This window comes from Macaca mulatta, chromosome 7 (assembly GCF_049350105.2).
Source record: "Macaca mulatta isolate MMU2019108-1 chromosome 7, T2T-MMU8v2.0, whole genome shotgun sequence".
NCBI lineage: Eukaryota > Metazoa > Chordata > Mammalia > Primates > Cercopithecidae > Macaca > Macaca mulatta.
This window is the reverse complement of record NC_133412.1, coordinates 36,420,649-36,442,969: the sequence shown is the minus strand read 5'-3', so window position 1 is coordinate 36,442,969 and position 22,321 is coordinate 36,420,649. Positions and strand designations below refer to the sequence as shown.

The 22,321-nt window shown below is 42.2% G+C and overlaps 1 protein-coding gene across 1 annotated transcript; it reads right to left on the bottom strand.

Moving 5' to 3' along the window:
- Nucleotides 1-337: 337 nt before the first annotated feature.
- Nucleotides 338-20,396, bottom strand: CCNB2 (cyclin B2). The gene is made up of 9 exons (XM_015142387.3): nt 20,179-20,396; nt 18,020-18,148; nt 17,800-17,913; nt 11,259-11,429; nt 10,997-11,155; nt 8,941-9,177; nt 8,174-8,314; nt 2,049-2,159; nt 338-614 (listed from the first exon to the last, which is right to left on the bottom strand). The coding sequence occupies exons 1-9, from the start codon at nt 20,200-20,202 to the stop codon at nt 504-506; spliced, it is 1,197 nt and encodes a 398-aa protein (XP_014997873.1). The 5' UTR covers nt 20,203-20,396; the 3' UTR covers nt 338-503.
- Between the last annotated feature and the right edge of the window lie 1,925 nt (nt 20,397-22,321).

The following is a 22,321-nucleotide window of genomic DNA, read 5'->3' as shown; positions in this document are numbered from 1 at the left end:
AGAGGGACCCATTACAAGGGTTGCTCTGGGCCAGACGTTCCAATGCAGGAATGAGAGAGCAGCTGACTAGCTTCTAGAAAGGAAAGTGTCATGGTTATCTTTCCATTTTAAATTTTCATAATAGACTTATTTGTATTCAAGAAGCTTAGGAATAGGTTTACTGTTCACTGAGGCCAAGTTCTAGTTTTTCCGTTTGAGAAAATGGTAGAAAGGTCTTGCCCAAGCCATAATGGCAATAATTTACATGCTATTCATAATAGCTCAAAAAGAAATTAGTCAAAGCAAGCTTTCACTGATTTCTTCAGTACAGAATACACAAATAAATACACATGGGATACCTTAAGAAAAACCAATCACTTTATTTTTCCTCAATATATATTTAGAAAATTGGTCTGAGAAGAGGTTTCATGAGATAGACCAGAGGACTATGTACAAAATCAAGAGTTCTAAACCAGTAAGAAAAAGGGTACAATGAAGCACACATCCCCAGGGGCGATGGCAGCCTAGGACCTTCCCATCAGTGGGGAGGCAAGATCTTTGACGGCTTTTGAGTTCAGCTGAGGGATCGTGCTGATCTTCAGGAGTTTGCTGCTTGCATACTTATTCTTGATGGCCTGCAGAATTTGTGATTAAGCACATGTCAGGAACCCCCACTGGTACCTTATTCCTAGTCTAATTCACAACTGTCAAAGGTCCAGGCCACAACCACCATCACAATGACAATGCCCAATTGCTGAAGCCAGTGAAAGCTCTGGGCTCATCACATGTGCCTGACCATTTCCTTCCATCCCCATTAATGAATAAAACCCAGCTGGTAGGGCCGGGCGCGGTGGCTCAAGCCTGTAATCCCAGCACTTTGGGAGGCCGAGACGGGTGGATCACGAGGTCAAGAGATCGAGACCATCCTGACTAACATGGTGAAACCCCGTCTCTACTAAGAAATACAAAAAACTAGCCGGGCGAGGTGACAGGCGCCTGTAGTCCCAGCTACTCGGGAGGCTGAGGCAGGAGAATGGCGTGAACCCGGGAGGCGGAGCTTGCAGTGAGCTGAGATCTGGCCACTGCACTCCAGCCTGGGTGACAGAGCGAGACTCTATCTCAAAAAAAAAACAAAAAAGAAAAAAAAAAAAGAAAAAAAAAAAAAACCCAGCTGGTAGCACAGGTGATCAGAACAAATGATTTCAAGGTCCGAGTAGCAGGCTTCCTCTCATAGCCTACCAGAGGGATGGGAGGGGGAGCTGTGTTTATGACACCTAAGTGCCATCAGACATAACAGGTTCACCAGACCTGGCAGCAATAGCCGACAATCAAAGAGGGTGGCAACTAGCACTTAACAAATCCCAGACAGTCCTCTCAGGACTGAACACACAGTACGCTACCATGAAGCAAATCATGTTGTGAGGACACTTTAGACTCTTCTGAGGTTCAAATGCCTTGCTCTTTGCCACAACACACTTGGTGAGCTCTGATGTTTGGTGTCACACAAGGACAGCACTAAGTCTCCTCTGGTTCCTCCTCATAGGTGGGCCATACAGAGATAGACACCACGCCCTCAGGATGCCCCCTGAATGGGCGTCTTCTCTCTTAACCATGCTTGCTAATTAGGTGTTTTTCCATCATTGCCTCAAAAGATCCTGGACAAAGGCTCTGAGTAATATCACCTGAATCCTGCTTCCACACTGCCATTTGAAGTGGGCCCTCTCTCTTCCCAATCCCATGCAGAGCAGCCTTCTCTGCTTGCAAAGTGCCCTCCCCAGGACACTGGTATGAGCACAGAGTAATTCAACACATTGAGTAACTGGCTGGCTGACTAGGAACTGGGCCTAGACATGGCTAGCCTATCGACTTTGTTTCAAAGAAAGTTTGCTCCCAGAGTTTATCCGTATGCTGCACACCATACTATATCAGAAAAATATAAAGGATAAAGGATTTGTGCTAAAACTCTCACGTTATTAATATATTTACATGACAGCACACACACACACCCCACATATACACAAAACCCAGAACCTAAAGCATTCCACAGCTTAAGAAACAATAGTACTTACGATGAATTTAGTTAAGTTTTCGTTTACTTTCACCACATTCTTGGCCATGTGCTGCATGACTTCCAATACTTCATTCTCTGTGTATCCTGTGTAATACTGCTGCTTTAAGTTCTAAAACACAAGAAGCAGACACACATGACTGAGGGGAAAGAGAAAACCTCTGCTTCTTTAGAAGAACACATCTCATACATGATGACATTACTTATGTAAAAGCTGTACAAAAATATTCTTACCTTCTGGAAATTCAATCAAAGTCCTAAGCACTCCCACAGTACCAGCAACACTAAAGCAGCTGGTAAATGCAAGATGATTCTGGCCCTGAGACCAGACTAAATGAAGACATTGTGAAGCTCTCAGCTAAATCAAGTGCCAAAGGTCCCATAGGATCTTTTAAAGAGGTTGCACCGGTAGGAGTCCTTCAAGTGACAACACTGAAAGGGGATGAAAAAGGAGACACTTAAAACAAAGTGTCCCTTTACAGTGCTGGCCACATCTCACACAACCCTGCGTCAAAGCCCTCCCCAGCTGTCTCTGTTATGAGCTCAAGAACCCAAACAGACATACTGTCGGTCAGGGAAAGATATTCAGAAATAAGAAATAAACTGTGCTAAAAAAGCAACAATCTATCAAATCCAGAAGAACTAGGTAGGACTACCTACAATTCTCTTGTTGAACCCTGTGTAATTAAGCACCAGAGAACAGAGAGAACTCAGACAACACCACAACAAGCCTTGTGACCTAGCCTCCCAAAGAGTAAAATACAAGCAAAAGAACAGCTGTCCATTGATAGTAGGATTTATCATGTAAGAAGATACATAAATTGGCGGGGCCCAGTGGCTCATGTCTACAATTCCAGCAGTTTCGGAGGCCAAGGCAAGAAGATTGCTTGAGTTTAAGAATTTCAGACCAGTTTGTGTAACATTGGGTGACCCTATATCTATGAAAAATGAAAAATCAGCCAAGGATGGTGGTGTCCACCTATAGTCCCAGTTACTTGAGGAGCTGAGAAGGAAGGATTGCTTGAGCCCAGAAGTTTGAGGTGTAATGAGCTATTAAGGCCATTGCACTCAGCCTGGGCAACAGAGTGAGACCGTGTCTTTAAAAAAAAAAAAAAGGAAAAAGGAAAAAAAGATCAGGCACAGTGGCTCACGCCTGTAATCCCAACACTTTGGGAGGCCGAGGTGGGCGGATCACCTGAGGTCAGGAGTTCGAGGCCAGCCTGACCAACATGGTGAAACCCTGTCTCTACTAAAAATACAAAAATTAGCCAGGCGTGGTGGCACATGCCTGTAATCCCAGCTACCCAGGAGGCTGAGGCAGGAGAGTTGCTAGAACCCAGGAGGCAGAGGCTGCAGTGAACCAAGATCGTACCACTGCACTCCAGCCTGGGGAACAGAGAAAGACTCCCTCTCAAAAAAAAAAAAAAAAAAAAAAAGGTATGTCAACTGACTTTAAGAATTCTGTGACAAAAATTCTAAAAGCGAAAGTACATTTTTTTCATATGCATGGTATAATTGGCAAATTAAACCACAATTTAATCTTTTTCTTTGAAGACCGGGTCTTAACTTTGTTGCCCAGGCTGGAGTGCAGTGGCACTATCAGAACTCACTGCAGCCTTGATATCCTGGGCTTAAGTGATCCTCCCACCTCAATCTTCCTAGTAGCTGAAACTATAGGTGTGCGCCACCATGCCTGGGTTCTGTCGCCCAGGCTGGAGTGCAGTGGCGCAATCTCGGCTCACTGCAACCTCTACCTTCCGGGTTTAGACAAATCTTGTGTCTCAGCCTTCCAAGTAGCTGAGACTACAGGCATGTGCCACCACACCCAGCTAATTTTTGTATTTTTAGTTTAGTTTGTATTTTTAGTAGAGACAGAGTTTCACCATGCTGGCTAGGCTGGTCTCAAAGTCCTGGCCTTAAGTCATCCACCTGCTTCAGCCTCCCAAAGTGCTGGGATTACAGGCATGAGCCACTGCCCAGTCTACACAATTTAATCTTAATCCTAAAATACTTTGAAGGGAAAAAAGAGGAAGCAAGAGTAAAAACTGAAATAATGCACAATTTCTAGAATTTTGAAATCAATTCTCAGAAAACTGGGACAGCAAAGCACATTTAAGAGTAAGGTGACTAAAAATGAGCCATTGGTACCATATATCAGTGGCATTTTTGCCTCAAATGTTTTATTTAAAAAAAATTCCAAATCTACAGAAAAACTGAAAGAATGACCCTGTAGATATCCTTCATGTAGATTGATCAATCATGAACATGCACCACGTTTTCCTCCTCTCCCTCTCTCTATATATGTATACTCACACACAATTTTTGCTATGCCATTTGAAAGCAATTTGCAGATATCACAGCACATCCCTGCTAAACATTTCAGAAGCATATTCTAAAAAGTACATTTTTGTACCTATCCATAACACCATTCTCACATAAGAAACACTGTCACCAGTGACTATTTTTTTAAGCATCCAGGCAGTTCCTTTTAAAATGTCTCACATTCTGGATTTGCACATTTCCTCATGATTTAATTCATGTCAAACGTTTTGGGCATGAATAGGTGATAATGTATACATCTTACTGCACAACATGGCACAGCAACTCAGGTTGTCTGCCAATGGCAATGCTGAGCTTAATCACTGGGTGAAGGTGGAAACCACCAGACCACTTCATCATAGATGTGCAGTTTTGCTACAGAATTAACAAGTATCTATGGGATGATAATTTGAGACCATGTGAATCTTGTTTCCCAAAATTATTCCATCTAGTGATTTTTGCATTCATTGATGCACCTTGCTTGAATAAATTATTACATTACAGGTTGAAAATTAGTGGTTTCTAACTCTACCATTCTACTTTAATTATTCTGATTTTTAAAAATGAACCCCTGTTTTATTTTTTGTATCATAATGGACCCATGAATCCTTTTTTTTATACACTACAATCTATTACTGTCATTTTTCTTTTTAATGCTCTAATTCAGTCAGCCAGAGCCCTTTCAAGCCCATTCCTATGTCCCTCCTTCCCTTCCTATTTTATTGTGGTGCAATCATAGGTCACTGCAGCCTCAGACTCCTGGACTAAAGGGATGCTCCTGCCTCAGCCTCCTGAGTAGCTGGGACTATAGGCACATGCTGCCATGACCAGCTCTCCTATGTCCTTTGGTGTGACCTCATTGATCTTTGAAAATTTGTGTGCTATCTGGCACAAATTTTTCTAGGCTTACCTTGTACTTTCCCTGCCATAGCCCTTAAATCAGCAATTTCACTAATGAACCCTAGTTGACAGTAGATGATGGTATTTAGTATCCAAGATGTGCGCACTAAATATGCTCACTACTACTGAGTTGTCACTGTTTCTGAGACCCTTTATTCTGAATTTGCCGTTATTTTCAAAACATAATAGGGGTTTTCCTTTGTTTTTGTTTTGCTATTTCCTACGTGAGGACTAACCTTTAGTTTTTAATTGTTAATATTTTCTCTCTTAGGCCAGGCACAGTGGCTCACGTCTGTAATCCCAGCACTTTGGGAGGCCAAGGTGAGAAGATCACTTGAGCCCAGGAGTTCGAGACCAGCCTGGGCAACATAGGGAGAGCCAATCTCTAGAAAAAACTTTAAAATTAGCCAGGCATGATGGCGTGTGGCTGGGTCCCAGCTACTCAGGAGGCTGAAGTGGGAGGATCACTTGAGCCCAGGCAATTGAGGCTGCAGTGAGCTTTAGTAGCGGCACCACACTCCAGCCTGGATGACAAAGCAAGACCCTGTATAAAAAATTAACTAATTTATAATTAAAAAAACTCTTCCTATAGTGAAAATTTTAGTCCTTAATAACATGAATAAATTTGTTTTATCCTACAATACACATAAAATAGTTCCAGAATTATAACAACAGATTAACAACGAACCTACTAAGTAAACTTGATGTTACCACTTTAGTCCTTTGTTTTGTCATACTTTAAATCCCACTAAGGATGCTCAGTCAGAATGCTGTGTTCAGGTTACATATTTTTTTTTTTTTTCTTTTTTTGAGACAGGGTTTTGCTCTGTTGCCCTGGTTGGAGTGCAGTGGCATGATCATAGCTACTTCAGCCTTGAACTCCCAGGCTCAAGCAATCCTCCTGCCTCAGCCTCCTGAGTAACTAGGACTACAGGTGTGCACCACCATACTCAGCTAATTTTTAAATTTTTTGTAGAGATGGGGGTCTTGCTATGCTACCCAGGTTGGGCTCGAACTCCTGGGCTCAAGCAACAAGTACTTAAATTAATTATTTCCTCTGTGTTCTGTTACCAATTTCACATGTGGTTACATTGTTTATTTCCACTTAATTACAATTTAAAGTTTGCATAAAATATTTACATTGTTCAAAAATCAAAAAAGTTACACTGTATTATAAAGTCAATAAAAGGTTACAATCAGAAGCCCTCTCATCCTCAACCTCCGCCCTGTTCCACAGAACCCCATAGTATCCACTTTCATTCTTTCTGGTTTATTCCTCCTGTACCAAAAAATTAAACAAATATATAAATATATATACATACATACAGACACACACACTTTCTTGCATAAAATGTAAACTACAATATACATTGTTTAGGTGAACAGCTCCACCATGTTGCCCTGGTGACCTTGCCTATATCCATATAGGACAGGCCAAGGCCTGAACCACAGCTGATTGGTCCTGGCAAAATGCTTTGTGATCCTCCTGGAAAAGGAGGGGATGGCAGGTGTGGGCAGAGCTGCGGCCCAGCCATCTCCCATTCACCTCCCTATCTCCTCTGGGAGGCTGTCACCAGACAGCTTCTTCTATTTTTTTTTTTTTTTCTGGAGACAGAGTCCCGCCCTATCCCCCAGGCTAGAGTGCACTGGCACGATCTCAGCTGAATGCAACTTTTGTCTCCCGGGTTCAAGTGATTCTTATGCCTAGGCTTCCCGAGTAGCTTGGATTACAGGCACCTACCAACATGCCTGGCTAATTTTTGTATTTTTAGTAGAGACGGGGGTTTTGCCATGTTGGCCAGGCTGGTCTCAAACTCCTGACCTCAGATGATCTGCCCACCTTGGCCTCCCAAAGTGCTGGGATTACAGGCATGACACCCGGCCAAGACAGCTTCTTATCCCCTAGGTTCTGATGAAGTTTTCTGCTGTGCTGCTTTCAGGGTATACCTGCAGACTAGAAGACTGCTTAGCAGTGATCTATAACTGGCTTCTCCACAGCAGTGTACCTGTGGCTTGCACTGCAGCCATCCAGCTCCATTTGTTTCCACATTATCCTTTTTGCCATGTGAAACAAAGACCCAGGGAGCTGCCAACCTTGGCTACTCTTCTGAATCTACAAGTGGCTCATTCTATTCTTACTGGCTAAATCAGTCAGGCCTTGGCCTTCCTTTGTCTCGTGTGCTTGACAACTTTTTGACTTAACATAATATCTAAGAAATTGTCAGTTCTTAGTGGCCTTCCTCATTCTGTACTACTCTATAATGCATACATGCACCCTGGTATATATAGTCAACTCACTTCTATTTGAACTGTTCCAAGTAGCTTGCTTGCTTTCTTTCCCAAGAGACAGGGGTCTCTCTATGTTCCCCAGGCTAGACTTGAACTGAGCCTGAGCTCAAATGATCCTCCTCCTTCAGCCTCCCAAGTAGCTAGAACTATAAGCACAAGCCCCCACGCCCCTCTGCAAGCAGCTTTCCTTTAGGCCTTTGAACTTTAAACAGTTGCTTCAGGCTAGGCATAGTGGCTCATACCTGAAATCCTAGCACTTTGGGAGGCTAAGGTGGGTAGACTGTTTGAGCCGAGTTCAAGGCTACCCTAGGCAACATGACAAAACCCTGTCTCTACAAAAAAATTACAAAAATTAGCGAGGCATGGTCATGCATGCCTGTAGTCCCTGTTACTCGGGAGGCTGTGGTAGGAGGATCACTTGAGCCTGGGAGGTCAAGGCTGCAGTGGGCTGTGATGGCACCACCACACTCCAGCCTACACGACAGAGTGAGACCCTGTGTCAACAACAAAACAAAACCAATTGCTTCAATGACAGTGTTGTAAAAATTCTAAGGCCTTTTCATATTATGAGGGACTAAAATATAGCCTAATTAATTTCTTCTTAAATCCACCACTCACCCATTTTCCTTGTCCTAGAAGCTTCTGAGACAAACAGGAAGCAGCTGCTGCTACCTTAGAAGGATGATAATGCACCATATCATAGTCGATGAGAGTCAGCTCCATCAAATATTTGGCTAAAGTGTGCTGTTCAACATCAACCTAAGAAACAACAGCAACAGACAGTAAGAATCACAACTGTAATTACTATCTTGCAAAAGTCTGCATGAAGCCTAGGAACTCCAATTCACTTAACTCACTTATCCTTCTGAAGAATTACTCTATTCCACACTATGTTGTAAACATAGATCATGAGGCCTTTCTCTTAAGAACTGATGAGGTAAGCATTAAGACTTATCTAGGCCGGGCACGGTGGCTCAAGCCTGTAATCCCAGCACTTTGGGAGGCCGAGACGGGCAGATCACGAGGTCAGGAGATCGAGACCATCCTGGCTAACACGGTGAAACCCCGTCTCTACTAAAAAATACAAAAAAAAAAAAAACTAGCCGGGCGAGGTGGCGGGTGCCTGTAGTCCCAGCTACTCGGGAGGCTGAGGCAGGAGAATGGAGTAAACCCGGGAGGCGGAGCTTGCAGTGAGCTGAGATCCGGCCACTGCACTCCAGCCTGGGCGACAGAGCGAGACTCCGTCTCAAAAAAAAAAAAAAAAAAAAAAAGACTTATCTAAAGGATGCGTCCTATAAATTAATAAGCTTTCCTTTAATTAGGTGAAGGTTTCTAGGATGAGACACCAAGCAAAAACAGTCTCTTACAGAGTTGGAGGCACTTACTTCCCCGGCTTTTGATGCTCGCCTTAAGAAGTGTAGTGGCAACGGTCGACCCAACTCAAATTTCAATTCTTTCAAAATTAGAGTTTCCATTTCTCGGATTTGGGAACTGGTATAAGCGTTGTCTGTGATGTAAACAAAGTCTTCAATATTTGGAGAAAACATCTCCTCATACTTGGAAGCCAAGAGCAGAGCAGTAATCCCAACTAATTGAAGCTTCTTCCGGGAAACTGGCTGAACCTAATGCAAAATTAACGTATCAAAAGTCACACCTAACAAGAAGAGCGAAGCTTTGGGTGGGAAAAGAGGAAAGGGAACCCAGTCCTGGAAACGTGCACATTGTCTTTGCTCATGGCCCTCATAAGGGCACAGGAGACCTGACTGTTCCACCACTGATCATGACAGCTATCTGTAATTGAGTACTGTGTGCTAGGCACAGTGCTAAGATTCTAACATACTGTCTCATCTAATCCTCATAAAAATCCTAGGAAGGACATATTTTATTCCTCAATTACAAATAGATGTCCTGAGAACAGATTCAGACACCATGCCAAGATCATTCAGTTGCCAAGAAGGGAAGAATTCAAGCCTGAATACCAAGCTCCTAGTCACTCTTCCCACAACTTCATGCTGACTTGAGTATCTGTGGCAGCCCTGACCTGACACACTAAGCATGGTCGGAATAGAGATGAGGCCAAAGAAAAAAAGTGAGAATTTAATGGATGGCTAATTTCCTTAATCCTTACCAAAAGCACACCCATTATTCAGCTTAGAAAATTTTTCACTAACGCTTTGGAGTCAGGGAGACTCTCAGGCTAGGTAAAGTGTTTCCCTTAATTGCTTTCTTTCCCCTCCCAAACTGGGACTCTGCGCTTTTCTTGCTTCAACTCTCATTATTAAAAATCTACCATGGCTGGGCATAGTGGCTCATGCCTATAATCCCAACACTTTGGGAGGCCGAGGTGGGCGGATCACTTGAGCTAAGGAGTTTGAGACCAGCCTGGGCAACATGGCAAAACCCCATCTCTATAAAAAATCAAAAACTTAGCTGGGTGTGGTAGCATACGCCTATAATCACAGCTTCTTAGGAAGCTGAGGCAGAAGGATTGATTGAGCCCAGAAGTTGAGGCTACAGTGAGCCCAGATTGTGTCACTACACTCCAGCGTGGGCAACGACAGAATAAAACCCTGTCTCAAAAAAATAAAAAATAAAATATTGTTGTGCTTTCCTGCCCAAAGAGGAATGCATACTACCTGGGATTTTGTAGTATCTTAGGGCCATTATTGTAAAGTAATTTTTATTACATTGTTGGACAGAATTTGTGCCTGACCTAAACCCCTATCCTGAATGTTGAATTTAAATAAATAAATCCTTATCTGCAGGGCTATTGTTTGGTAGATAACACACTGGCGATTTATATCTGCTTTCTCTTCTAACAGGTCAGGGGCTGTGCATTACTCACTGATAAATATGCTGAAGATTATTTTTGCCTCTCATTTTCTTATATTACTCTTTATTACACTACATTCTCAGTCCACTCCACACACACCCCTGCTCCTTTAAAAAAAACACCTTCTTCTTCCACCTGCTTCTTCTACAGTGATTCAATGCCATAGTTGGCTGGAAATGTGGAGGTTCTCTAGCCAAACTCATCATTTTTCAGAAGAGGAAACTTAAAACTTAACACCAAAGAGCACCAAATTATGGAAATTGTGCAAGCAGGCCCAGAAAACCAGCATCCAAAGGCACTACAGGCTTCAGATGGACTTCCAGCCCAACTGATGGTATATTCCTCTGATGAAGGATTGTGGCAATGCAATATTTCCCCCAAGTGCTTTTTAGTTGACTGGTCTTACAGAAATGCCCAATATTGGTCAGCATCATCAAAGGCTTGACACATCTGGATTACTTCCCTTTTTAGTCCCTAAAGTTCTTTGGCTTCTCATAATTTGATTTTTGGTTTTTTTTTCAGAAGTACCCACTTTAGTTTTCTATCTCCCAAGCATAAATGCAATGTTCAATGAGCCACTGGCGTGAAGTCCCTGAAGCCACACCTACCTGTAAAAATCGATCCATAATGGCAACACACATGTACAGAGTCTCCTGCAGAAGCCTAAACTTGGAGTGGACCTGCACCAGCCAGTCCACCAGGATGGCACGCATGCGTCCATTTATATCTCTTCCATCTAAGAAATGTGGGTTTATGGACTGCAAAACCTGTGGGTAGAATCAAAAGTTTAAAAAGCTGACCTTGTTTCCTTCCCAGCTGTGTGATAAATTCCACATTGCTTATACAACCAAAACACAAAGACCCACCCACCTCCAGCTGCCTGAGATACTGATAGATATCCTTAACGTAGTCACTGCAGAGCTGAGGGTTCTCCCAATCTTCATTATCAATGTCCTCGATTTTGCAGAGCAAGGCATCAGAAAAAGCTTGGCAGAGATTCTCTTCCTTCATGGAGACATCCTCAGGTGTGGGAGAAGGACCCTACACCAACAAATTAAGGCACATGTAGGAGAAGCCTTAACCACAAATACATGCAGAGCCAACTGGCTTAAATATCAATATCATAAGCACATTTGAAATAAGTTGAAGACAAAACAAATTCTATACCAAGAGGTGAATAATTCAAGATAACGTATGTGAAGTTCTTCAAGAGACACTTATCTGTTTAAAACTAATTTCACTCAAACTGAAAACTTAAGTCCTCCCAATGGCCTACAGACCTTATATAATCTGGCCCTCCCCACTTCCCTCGCTGACCCATCTCCTGCTTCTCTCCCCTGACTGCTCCACTCAAACCAGGTTCTTCTTACCCAGAAAGCTCTTGCCCCTATGTCCATATGGGTAATTCCCTTACTTTCTTCAAGTTTTGGTTAAATGTTACATTCTCAATGGGGTCTATCCTGACTCCTATTTAAAATTATCTGGCCAGGCACAGTGGCTCATGCCAAGGCAGGTGGATGGCTTGAGCCCAGGAGTTCAAGACCAGCCTGGTCAACATGGCAAAACCCCGTCTCTTCTTTAAAAATACAAAAATTAGCTGGGTGTGATGGTGCCCCCCTGTAGTCCCAGCTACTCAGGAGGTTGAGGCAGGAGAACAGCTTGAACCTGGGAGGCAGAGGTTGCAATGAGCCAAGATCATGACACTGCACTCCAGCCTGGGCTGGACGGAGCAAGACTCCACCTCAAAACCAACCAAATAAACAAACAAAAAACAAAATTATCACCTGTCTCCAATCCCTGTCCTCCCACCCTACCCATATGTCTCATCTCTGTTTTTTCTCATAAAACCTATACTTCTAAAATTCTATAGTTTATATAGTATGTGTATTATTATCTGTTTACCTCTGCCAGAATGTAAGCTCTAAAAGCTTACATTTATTTAATTGGTTTTGCCCACTAAGGTACCTCAAACATCAATATAATCCCTGATACGTAGTAGGTGCTCAATAAATGAAAGAAACTTGACCACCTGGGTTCAAAGATTATTGGAGCAGATCATTCTACTTTAGTAGCAGCCTCTTCTGCAGTATAATGTTTTCTTCTCTTTACTAATTTATTCTAAATTGAAAAACTGGCAACTAAAAAGGAGAAAAGCATATTCCAGTCTATAAATGAAATAAGAGAAGGGAGCAAAGACTGAGCAAGTATAGAACTCAGTATTTCACTTTCCTATGCTGACTGGGTAATTATTTATAAAAATTACACAAATTAAAAATTTATAAAGTCGTTAAAACAAGCATTTATTAATGAAATATAAATAAATCATTGCTTTTTAAAATTTTATTTATTTATTTATTTTGAGATGGAGTCTCACTCTGTCCCCCAGGCTGGAGTGCAGTGGCATAATCTCGGCTCACTGCAAGCTCCGCCTCCTGGGTTCACGACATTCTCCTGCCACAGCTTCCAGAGTAGCTGGGACTACAGGCGCCTGCCACCATGCCCGGCTAATTTTTTATATTTTTAGTAGAGATGGGGTTTCACCATGTTAGCCAGGACGGTCTCGATCTCCTGACCTCATGATCTGCCCGCCGTGGCCTCCCAAAGTGCTGGGATTACAGGCGTGAGCCACCGCACCCGGCCAAATCATTGCTTTTAAAAAGAAGTACTTCTCCAAGTAAAACCTAATAAGATGCTAAGCTATACAAATATATATTAAGGTAATAAAATATTTTTTAAAAAGAGGAGGCAGCCAGGCGTGGTCAGAAGTTTGAGATCAGCCTGACCAACGTGGTGAAGCCCCGTCTCTACTAAAAATACAAAAATTAGCTGGGCCCGTGGTGGCGCACACCTGTAAACCCAGCTACTCAGGAGGCTGAGGCAGGAGAATCGCTTGAACCCGGGAGGCAGAGGTTGCAGTGAGCCGAGATTGCGCCACTGCACTCTAGCCTGGGCAATAGAGTGAGACTCTGTCTCAAAAAAAAAAAAAAAAAAAAAAAAAGAGAGGGCTTTATGATAGAATAATTTTAATTTACAGTAAAGCTCAATGATTATAATTTCCAGTCTTAGAGGATACAACAACAACAACAGAGAGCAGTTTAAAACATGTCCTCCCCTCTTAAATCAAAGGTTTTAAACTGAGGAGGGACCAGGTGAGCAAAAGCTATGCAGGCATGCATGCCATTTATTCAAGAATTTGAGAACCCAGGCCAAGTGCGGTGGCTCACACCTGTAATCCCAGCATTTTAGAAGGCTAAAGCAGGTGTATTGCTTCAGCTCAGGAGTTCGAGGCCAGCTTAGGAAACATGGCAAAACCTCACCTCTACAAAAAATACAAAAATTAGCCAGGCATGTTGGCGCACTCTTGTTGTCCCAGCTACTTGGAGGCTGAAGTGGGAGAATCACCTGAGCCCAGGAGACCAAAGCTGCAGTGAGCCGTGATTATGCCACTGCACTCCACCCTAGAGATAGAGTGTGACTCTGTCTAAAAAAAAAAAAAAAGAAAAAGAAAGGAAAGGAAAGAATAGCATAGAATAGAATAGAAGTTGGACACCTGGAAACCTCAAGGAGCTAGGACAAATGAGTAGAGGTACCCAGGGTACCAGAGACGGTAAGACCTTAAGGAAGATGAACAGGCAAAAGGAAACCAAAGAAAATCAAGGCAATTCAGGGAAGTGCAAATTGATTTGAGATGTCAGCAGGATAGCCTGTGAGGTGTGAGAAGATGAGCTGAAAAGCAGAACAAGAGCTGGGCTAAGCAGCTTAGATTTTATCCAAAGGTAAGGTGCAACAACTGAAGGAGTTTAGCAAGTGACTGGAATCAGATTTGCATTGTAATAAGTATATGCAGCTTCAGGTGAAGGTTAGCCTTTTCAAGGATAAGCATTATCACCCACCCCTGGAAGGGCAGTCAATACCAAAAAGTCTGGTTTAAGGAGTCAGAGGTTATCATGTGCTATCATAGCAGTTTAGAATGTTTTTCTGGCTCCTATTCAGAAGTGCAACTGAGTTTAGCCATATCCAAAAGCCACCAGGGGCGGGGTGTGGTGGCTCACATCTGTGATCCCAGCACTTTGGGAGCCTGAGGTGGGAGGATTGCTTGTGCATAGGAGTTTGAGTTGAACCTGGGCAACACAGTGAGATCTCGTCCATCAATCAAGCAATCAACAACAAAAGCCACTAGGTTAAGACAAAGATTCTTGCCCTGGCCCTTAATTTAGAATTACTTGAAAGCATTCATTGTGAACTCCAACATAATTTAATTATTGTAAGACCCTTTATAAGATCCTACTCATCTGGTCAGGTAATCTGTTCTAGCTATGACTCCTCAGTATACCTCTCATAAGCGTGCATCTCTCTCTGTGACAGATAAAGCCATGCTTTTAGTCCTGTGTTCTCCAACTTGACAGGGAGCTCCTCTGGACAGAGTCAATGGTTTATTCAACTTGTTTCCCCAGTGTCCAGCAAACATGGGACTAGTAAAAAGCCTTCCTTGTCCTTTCAAACTACTGTGTTTACCAAAGCCTCATTAATCAGCAAAAAACACCATTTTCTTCAAAACCTGCAGGATAATAAGCTTCTATGACTACCTGTAAAGGGCTGGAACTCTTCCAAGGACTCACTTTGTGATTCAGTTGTGTCAGCTGCTACCAAGAGAGAAACCTGCCCTCCAGTTTTGCAGAAAGGATGGTATAAATTTGGTTAGAAGACAGGGAACATCTCCTATCATGGACACAATGAACACATGGCTTATGTTATCATCTTTCCAGGAAAACTGCTAGAAACCCATGCACTCAAGTGGTATTTCCACACCTCCAGGGACTGGCTCTAAAGAACAGTGATAACCCTGCAGATAAAGCAGGTGACAAAGTAAAAGCCAGAGAGCTGACCAGAGACATGCAGGCAGAGGGATTCACCTGCTAGAAGGTGTGGCTCTACCTAAATCATGGACTTAGAGATTCCTTCACTACTGTCTTTCTCAGAGGGAAATGTATTTGAATTGGAAGTAACTGTTGTTCATTAATTCCTGATAACTTCTAAATCTAGAACATGTAGCTATATGTTTCAATCCTGGAACTGATTTTTATATGAACTGAGCTACAGGTCCATAATGCTTTATCTCAAACAAACAGTGGCCTCAATTTTGCCAGGAAGCAAGAGAAAAAGGAGTCAGCCAAGGATTAAAGGAAACACAAAAAGGGTGAAGTTATGGAGGTCACAGGAGGAAACTATTTTTCTCTTTGTTTCTTTCATATTTAAGCTCTTTGCTTTAAAAAAAAAAAAAAAAAAAAAACAGTCTTCTTTTCTTCTTCTCTAACTTGAACAGTAATAGGTAGCCATGGTAAAAGTCTGACGTTTTAAGGAAGAAAATGCAAGTCAATCTTAAGTCCAACATAATACTCAAAAATAACTACCATTCAATATTATGCATACAAATGTACATTTTAAAAGGAAATCTGGGGTTGCACTCTTTATATATGGTTATAATCTGATTTTTCCACTTAATGTTACAAGCATTTTGATGCCTTTAAATATTCTACTAAAACATCATATTTATGGCTGCATAGTATTTCCTTAAATGGATTTAACTAGAACTTCTCTACTCTATAAGAGACATTCATCATAGCACTATTTAAAAGTACTTGATTATCCCTCTGATCATTTTCTTTGGATTAAAAACAGACCTACTGGGTACAGAGAATAACCATTTGAAATATATTACCGCCAGGCGCAGTGGCTCACGCCTGTAATCCCAGCACTTTGGGAGGCGGAAGCAGGTGGATCACCTGAGGTCAGGAGTTCGAGACCAGCCTGGCCAACATGGTGAAACCCCGTTTTACTAAAAAATACAAAAAATTAGCCAGGTGTGATGGCTCACACCTGTAATCCCAGCTACTCGGGAGGCTGAGACAGGAGAACCACTTGAACTCGGGAGGCGGAGGTTGCAGTGAGCAGAGATCAAGCCACTGCACTGCAGCCTGGGCGACAGAGCAAGACTCTGTCCCCCTGAAAAATACATATATATTGCCAAATCGCCGTCCTGCGATGTGGGAGGAACCACATTCAAACCCTTACACATGCAAAACACTACACAACTGCTAAGACATCAAGGTCTGAATACCAGCCTTTGGGTTTGGCTTTCGGGAGGTCACTATTATAGAAACCTTCAAGGTAAGGCTTCTTAAAGGAAATCCCATCTCAACTATTTGTTCTAAGCTTTAGTTCTCATAAAGAGCAACATGCTTTCAACCATCATCTCTGTGGAGAAAGCTGACAAATCCATTCCTTGCCTTCAGATGTTGCTGCCACATTTCCAACTGCATTTCCAGGCAGATGTCCCTCTGTTACCTCAACAAATCTGAAGCCAAACGGGATACCTTTACCAAAGATACTGCCCTCTCCTGACTTTCCTACTTTTTGTTCATCTACTGCACAAATGGTTTATTTAATATCCAAGTGGTTAAGGATACCACTCCTGCATGCAAGCCATGTGTCCAAAGTATTCCTTCCTAAATATAAGATGATGGCCCTGAAAGACGTTCTGAGACATCCTAACACATTTGATGTTGTTTCTTCATACCCAGTATTGATACTAATGTATGGGCAGGCGCTTAGGGAAGATCTGGGCTAGCTCGAGCTCATCAGCTCTTGCTTGGACAAGTGCAATACCCCCTAACTTACCTCCCTACATTGTTTTCATCATTTCTCTACTCCTCAAAACTCTGTTTCCTCAAGCCTAATGGGATAAAAATTCAAATCCCCAAGACCTTCAAATCCGACTGCAACCTTCTTCCCAGCCTTACCTTCTGGTTCCTCACACAAGCCGCCTGACTCAGTTAAGTATTTCAGACTCCTTAACCAAAGGACATGCTTATAGGTCCATTACCGCTTTGGTACCTTGATCTTTGTTGCTACTTTGTTATCCAAAAAGGTGCCCTTTCCTATCATTTTCTCTCTACCCCTAAAAATCTCACTCATTCCATGAATTTTCCCAACCACTCCATCCTTTATTTGGTTATTAAGGTAATTAACTTTATTATTCAGGGTCGTAGTTTTTTTTTTTTTTTTTTTTTCAGAGACAAGGTCTTGCTCCATTGTCCAGGCTAGAGTGCAGTGGCACAATTATAGCTCCTTGCAGCCTTGAACTCCTGGCCTCAGGTGACCCTCCTGCCTCAGCCTCTCAAAGTGCTGAGATTACAGGCATAAGCCACCATGCCCAGCTTCAAGGTCATAATGTTAAATTAAGTACCATCATTTAAAAGGTGTATATACTCATTTCCTACACTGTTGCTTCAAAGGAGAGTTCTAGCTATGAATGTTCGTTAAAAGGTGCAGCAATGATAACGGCACCCTTGTAGTCTGGCTAAAAACAGGCTACCTCATTAAATATGTTTGTAAATTCAGAACTTCCTACCTTTGGGGCCAACATTTCCATCTGTACTGGTTTGACAGAAGCAGTAGGTTTCAGTTGTTTGTTGACATTTGTTGTTTTGGTGGGTTGAACTGGTACTTTGGTGTTCTGAGCTTTCTATAAGGAAAAAGAAACATGAATAGGGCAAGACAGCCAGTGTTGTGAGACTCAGCACTATACAGAATCGGCCTCTGTATTCACATTCAGTCCTCATCATTGTTACCTTAGCTACTTGTGCTGCTCTGGTTGTAACTTTATTTCCAATTTCTTCTAAAACAGTTCGCCTAATAGTCACATGACTCTTAACTTTAGAATTAAATCCTGTGTCAATATTCTCCAAATCACTGGACACCTGAAAAAAAAAAAAAAAAAAAAAAAGGTAATGAAACCTTGAAAGAATTTGAAATACTTTGCTAATGTTAGATACTCAAATTTAGAATTGCTTTGGGAAAGGACAATACGTCAAGATCTATTTGCAAGATGGAAAAGGTACATTTCAGGAAGTCTAAAAAAAGGCTATTCGTGATTAATAACATCACTCTAAATTAGGCAAATCACCCATCTACTTTATCTGTAATAAAGATCCTCCCACTAACCTTGCGAAACTATTCTGAATATTCAAGTGGGCCTGTAAGAGAACTTCAAAGCTTATTACTATTTAATGATTATTTATCATAGTACCCATATCACTTGGTAGAGATCCCTGCAAGTTAAAGGCATATACTTAAAAACCTTCCTTTACAGAGCTTGGTAATACGTAAATTAAGATGAAAAATTATAAAGCTATAATATTAATAGTTAATAATAGGTCTGGTTGTTTAAAAACCAGATGTTTAAAACCTAAACTAGCTTTGATTCTTATGCCATTTTACAAATAAGAAATGCTCCTGTATGCATGATCTTTTAGAAGTGCAGCTTTTTAAAATGAGGCTGCCATAGAATGGATTTTCTCTTATATTAAGGATATTTAGAATGGAAATAGTTTCCTTGGATAATACAGTTTTAGCTCCTAAACTCAGGGAAGGTGGGAATTGTATGAAATAAAAATTGTCAGTTGACTTTAACCTGCTTTAGACATAATGTGCTTAGAAATAAAACTTGCTAGGAAAAGCAATTCATACCAAAAAAAGCTTATTATAGAAGAGATAAACATTTCATTAAAAAAGAAAAAAACAAAAAACCAGCATGTCCTATCCCTCAGAGTTCAGGGTCCTGACTCTAATAAAACTCCCAACAAGGGGTCTGAGTGGATCTACCAGGATAGAGGGACAAGGGAAACTCAAGCCTTCCCTGAACAGAAAGGTTCTGACTATTAAATAACGTTATAGAATACATTATTATAAAAAATTACTTGTCAGTTGGACTTAGATCCACAAAAGGATATTAATTAAATGCTGAATATGTTCAATCTATTAGGATTCTCAAAAGTCAGGCTGTTCAATTTTTTCCAGCAGCAACTACCAATCTGAAAAAAGTGTTTGAAAATGTAATGCTTATGGGTAGAAGCCAGCTAATGTGACTAAATTTAAATTCATCTGGATAGGAAAATTGGCAGCTTTTATCTAACCTTATAGCCAAGATGATGGAACTCAGGTGTGTCAGGGCCCTCTAGCTTTCAGCAAAGGAAAAAAGTAGGTCCCGGCACAATTCAAGCCCACAGGAAAAATACCCAAAACACCGTAACACTTTGATCTCTGCAAGGATGAAATAAATGAATTTGGACCCTTTTCTCTCAGTCTGCCACGTTGGTCCAAACTATATTCAAAAATCTCTATTACATTTGAGTAAATACATTTTTTAAGGGGACAAACCCATGTATTAGTGAACGTAGCCTGGAAGACTTAGCGTGCAGAAATAAATGGGAAAGTCATACAAAAAGAAATGTGAACAATCAGAAAAACAGCCTGGCAGTTGCCTGATGAAACACGCACACTTTACTGCCTACAGAACCCTTCCAGTCCTCCTCCCAGCCCCCACCACAGATCCCTTAGTTGGCAAGGAGTTGTAAGAAAGGGGGAGGGAAATCCCAGGAACGTGTAAGTAGATAACTCTCTGGCAATGAAGAGCACTTGGGGATCGCTCGCTGAGTACTAGGCCCAGTGCTCTGGGGGCTCGCTTGACAGGTGCCATCTCGGAAGCGCTTTCCTACACTTCTCCCACCCCGGAGCAGGGAGGGGCACAGGGAGGGCGGAATCCAGACGGGGAGAGGCTGGCAGGAGACGACCCGCCGCAGGGCCAGGGACGTGGGCGAAGCGGGGAGCTCCGGAGAAGAGAAAAGCAGTCTAAGTTGGGACGGAGAAGCTCGGAGCAAATGAGAGAAGCGACAGGGGAGCTGTGGGGCCAACGGACTCGCCTCCGACAGCGGTCGCCGAACACACTCACCGTCGGGCGTCGGAGCAGCGCCATGAGGGACGGGGAAAGCAAGAGTGCCAGCCCGGCCCAGGGAGGGACACGGACTGAAAAGGGAGGGCACTAGCGTACGAGGCGCCGTTAGGGCTGCTCTCCGGGCCCGCAGCGCTGGGGATCTTCGACGCTGTAGCCTTGTTCCAGGATTCAAATACCGCGTCGCTTGCGCCCCATTGGGCGGCCCTGCGCACGGCGCGCTCTTCTCATTGGCCAACACAGAGGCACTCTCGCACTCTCATTGGCTGAATTTTCTTAGACCCGTTTGATTGTCCCAACAGCCGGTTGGGGTGTTTTTTCTGCCTACAGTCTTTAAAAAAAAAAAAAAAATTCCCAGTCTCTGAGACAAACAAAAAGGAACTGTCTCATTGGGAAAACAGACGTAGGATACCTCTGAATTTTGACAAGGCCTCATGTACAAATGTCTGTCGACGTTTGTACTGGGTGGGCGGAAGTTGGTTGGCCTTTATTCGTCCTCGGCGTGTTGGGGTTTAGGTTGTGTTGGCCGGAGTGCAGGAACCGGCCCCTCCGGGTTGCTCAGGGCAGCAGTGCGTTAGGTGGTTGAGACATAAAAGTGTGCCAAAACAAAAAAAGGGAATAATGGCGTTTACTCAAAAACCCAAATTCTCAAGTAAGGCAAAAAAAAAAAAAAAAAAAAAAAAAGATAAAAAGAGATTTGTGTGATTGGTGATTCATGTAAGTTCTCCATTGTATTCCCAGCGCCTAGTACATCGTTTGTCATATATGGTTGGTGCTCAATAAATATTCGTCTAACAATCAGCCCAAGCAGAGAATTCATGACTAAGACCCCAAAAGCAAATGCAGCAAAAACAAAAATACATCAATGGGACCTAATTAAACTAAAAAGCTTCTGCACAGCAAAAGAAAGAAACAGACAACCACAGAATAAGAGAAAATATTTGCAAACTATGCATCGGAAAAAAGACAAGTATCCACAATCTACAAGGAACTCAAATCAGCAAGAAAAAAAATAATGCCATCAAAAAATGGGCAAAGGACATGAATAAATATTTCTCAAAAGAGATATTCAAATGGCCAACAAATACATGAAAAAATGCTCAACATCACTGATCATCAAAGAAATGCAAGTTAATACCACAGGGAGATACCACGTTACTCCTGCAAAAACGGCCATCATTAAAAAGTCAGAAAAACGGCCGGGCGCAGTGGCTCACACCTGTAATCCCAGCACTTTGGGAGGCCGAGGCGGATGAATCACTTGAGGTTAGGAGTTCAAGATTAGCCTGGCCAACATGGTAAAAACCCATCTCTATTAAAAATACAAAAATTAGCTGGGCGTGGTGGTACAGACCTATAATCCCAGCTACTCGGGACGCTGAGGCAGGAGAATCACTTGAACCTGGGAGGCAGAGGTTGCAGTGAGGCAAGATCACACCACTGCATGCCACCCTGGGCAACAGAGTGAGACTCTGTCTCAAAAATAAATAAATAAATAAATAAATAAATAAATAAATAAATAAATATTTGACCAAACTTTCCCATCATTCTTAAATGGTTCTGTTACTTGGGTACGAATAATCAGTGTGGTTGAACGAGCCTTATGTAAAGTTAAATTCCTAAATTGCCTCAATCCCTATTACCTAACAGGAATAATTGTAGCTACTATGTGAAAAGATGTTAGCCTATCCATAATCATCCTCTAACTAAAAACTAGGTATCCTATGGAAACGTCTCGGAAAAGAAATATAGATGTTTTAGTGCACTGAAGTTGTAAAATATTTTTGCTTTATGTTGATATGTTATCAAAAGATACAACCATAAAAGTGACAAATCTTGCTTACTCATAGGGCTTTGTAAACAAATGTTATGAATGGTAAAGTGCTTTCTTATTTTATTTTTTTAAGTCAGGGTCTTGCTCCGTTGCTCAGGCTGGAGTGCAGTGGTGCCATCACGGCTCACTGCAGCCTCAAACTCCTGGTCTCACGCCATTCTCCTGCCTCAGCCTCCTGAGTATCTGGGACTACAGGCATATGCCACCACTTCCAGCTAATTTTTAAAATTTTTTGTAGAGACAGGGTCTCACTGTGTTGCCTAGGCTGAGTATAGTGCTTTTATTAACTGACTTGACATCGTCAAAATT

Excerpts from the sequence above, each read along its gene's own strand:
- CCNB2 (XM_015142387.3), bottom strand. The coding sequence starts at position 20,202 with ATGGCGCTGCTCCGACGCCCGACG. Across the intron at positions 11,156-11,258 it reads AGTATCTCAGGCAGCTGGAG|GTTTTGCAGTCCATAAACCC; the intron begins GTGGGTGGGTCT and ends TTCTACCCACAG. Across the intron at positions 9,178-10,996 it reads TTATGGATCGATTTTTACAG|GTTCAGCCAGTTTCCCGGAA; the intron begins GTAGGTGTGGCT and ends ATTTTGCATTAG.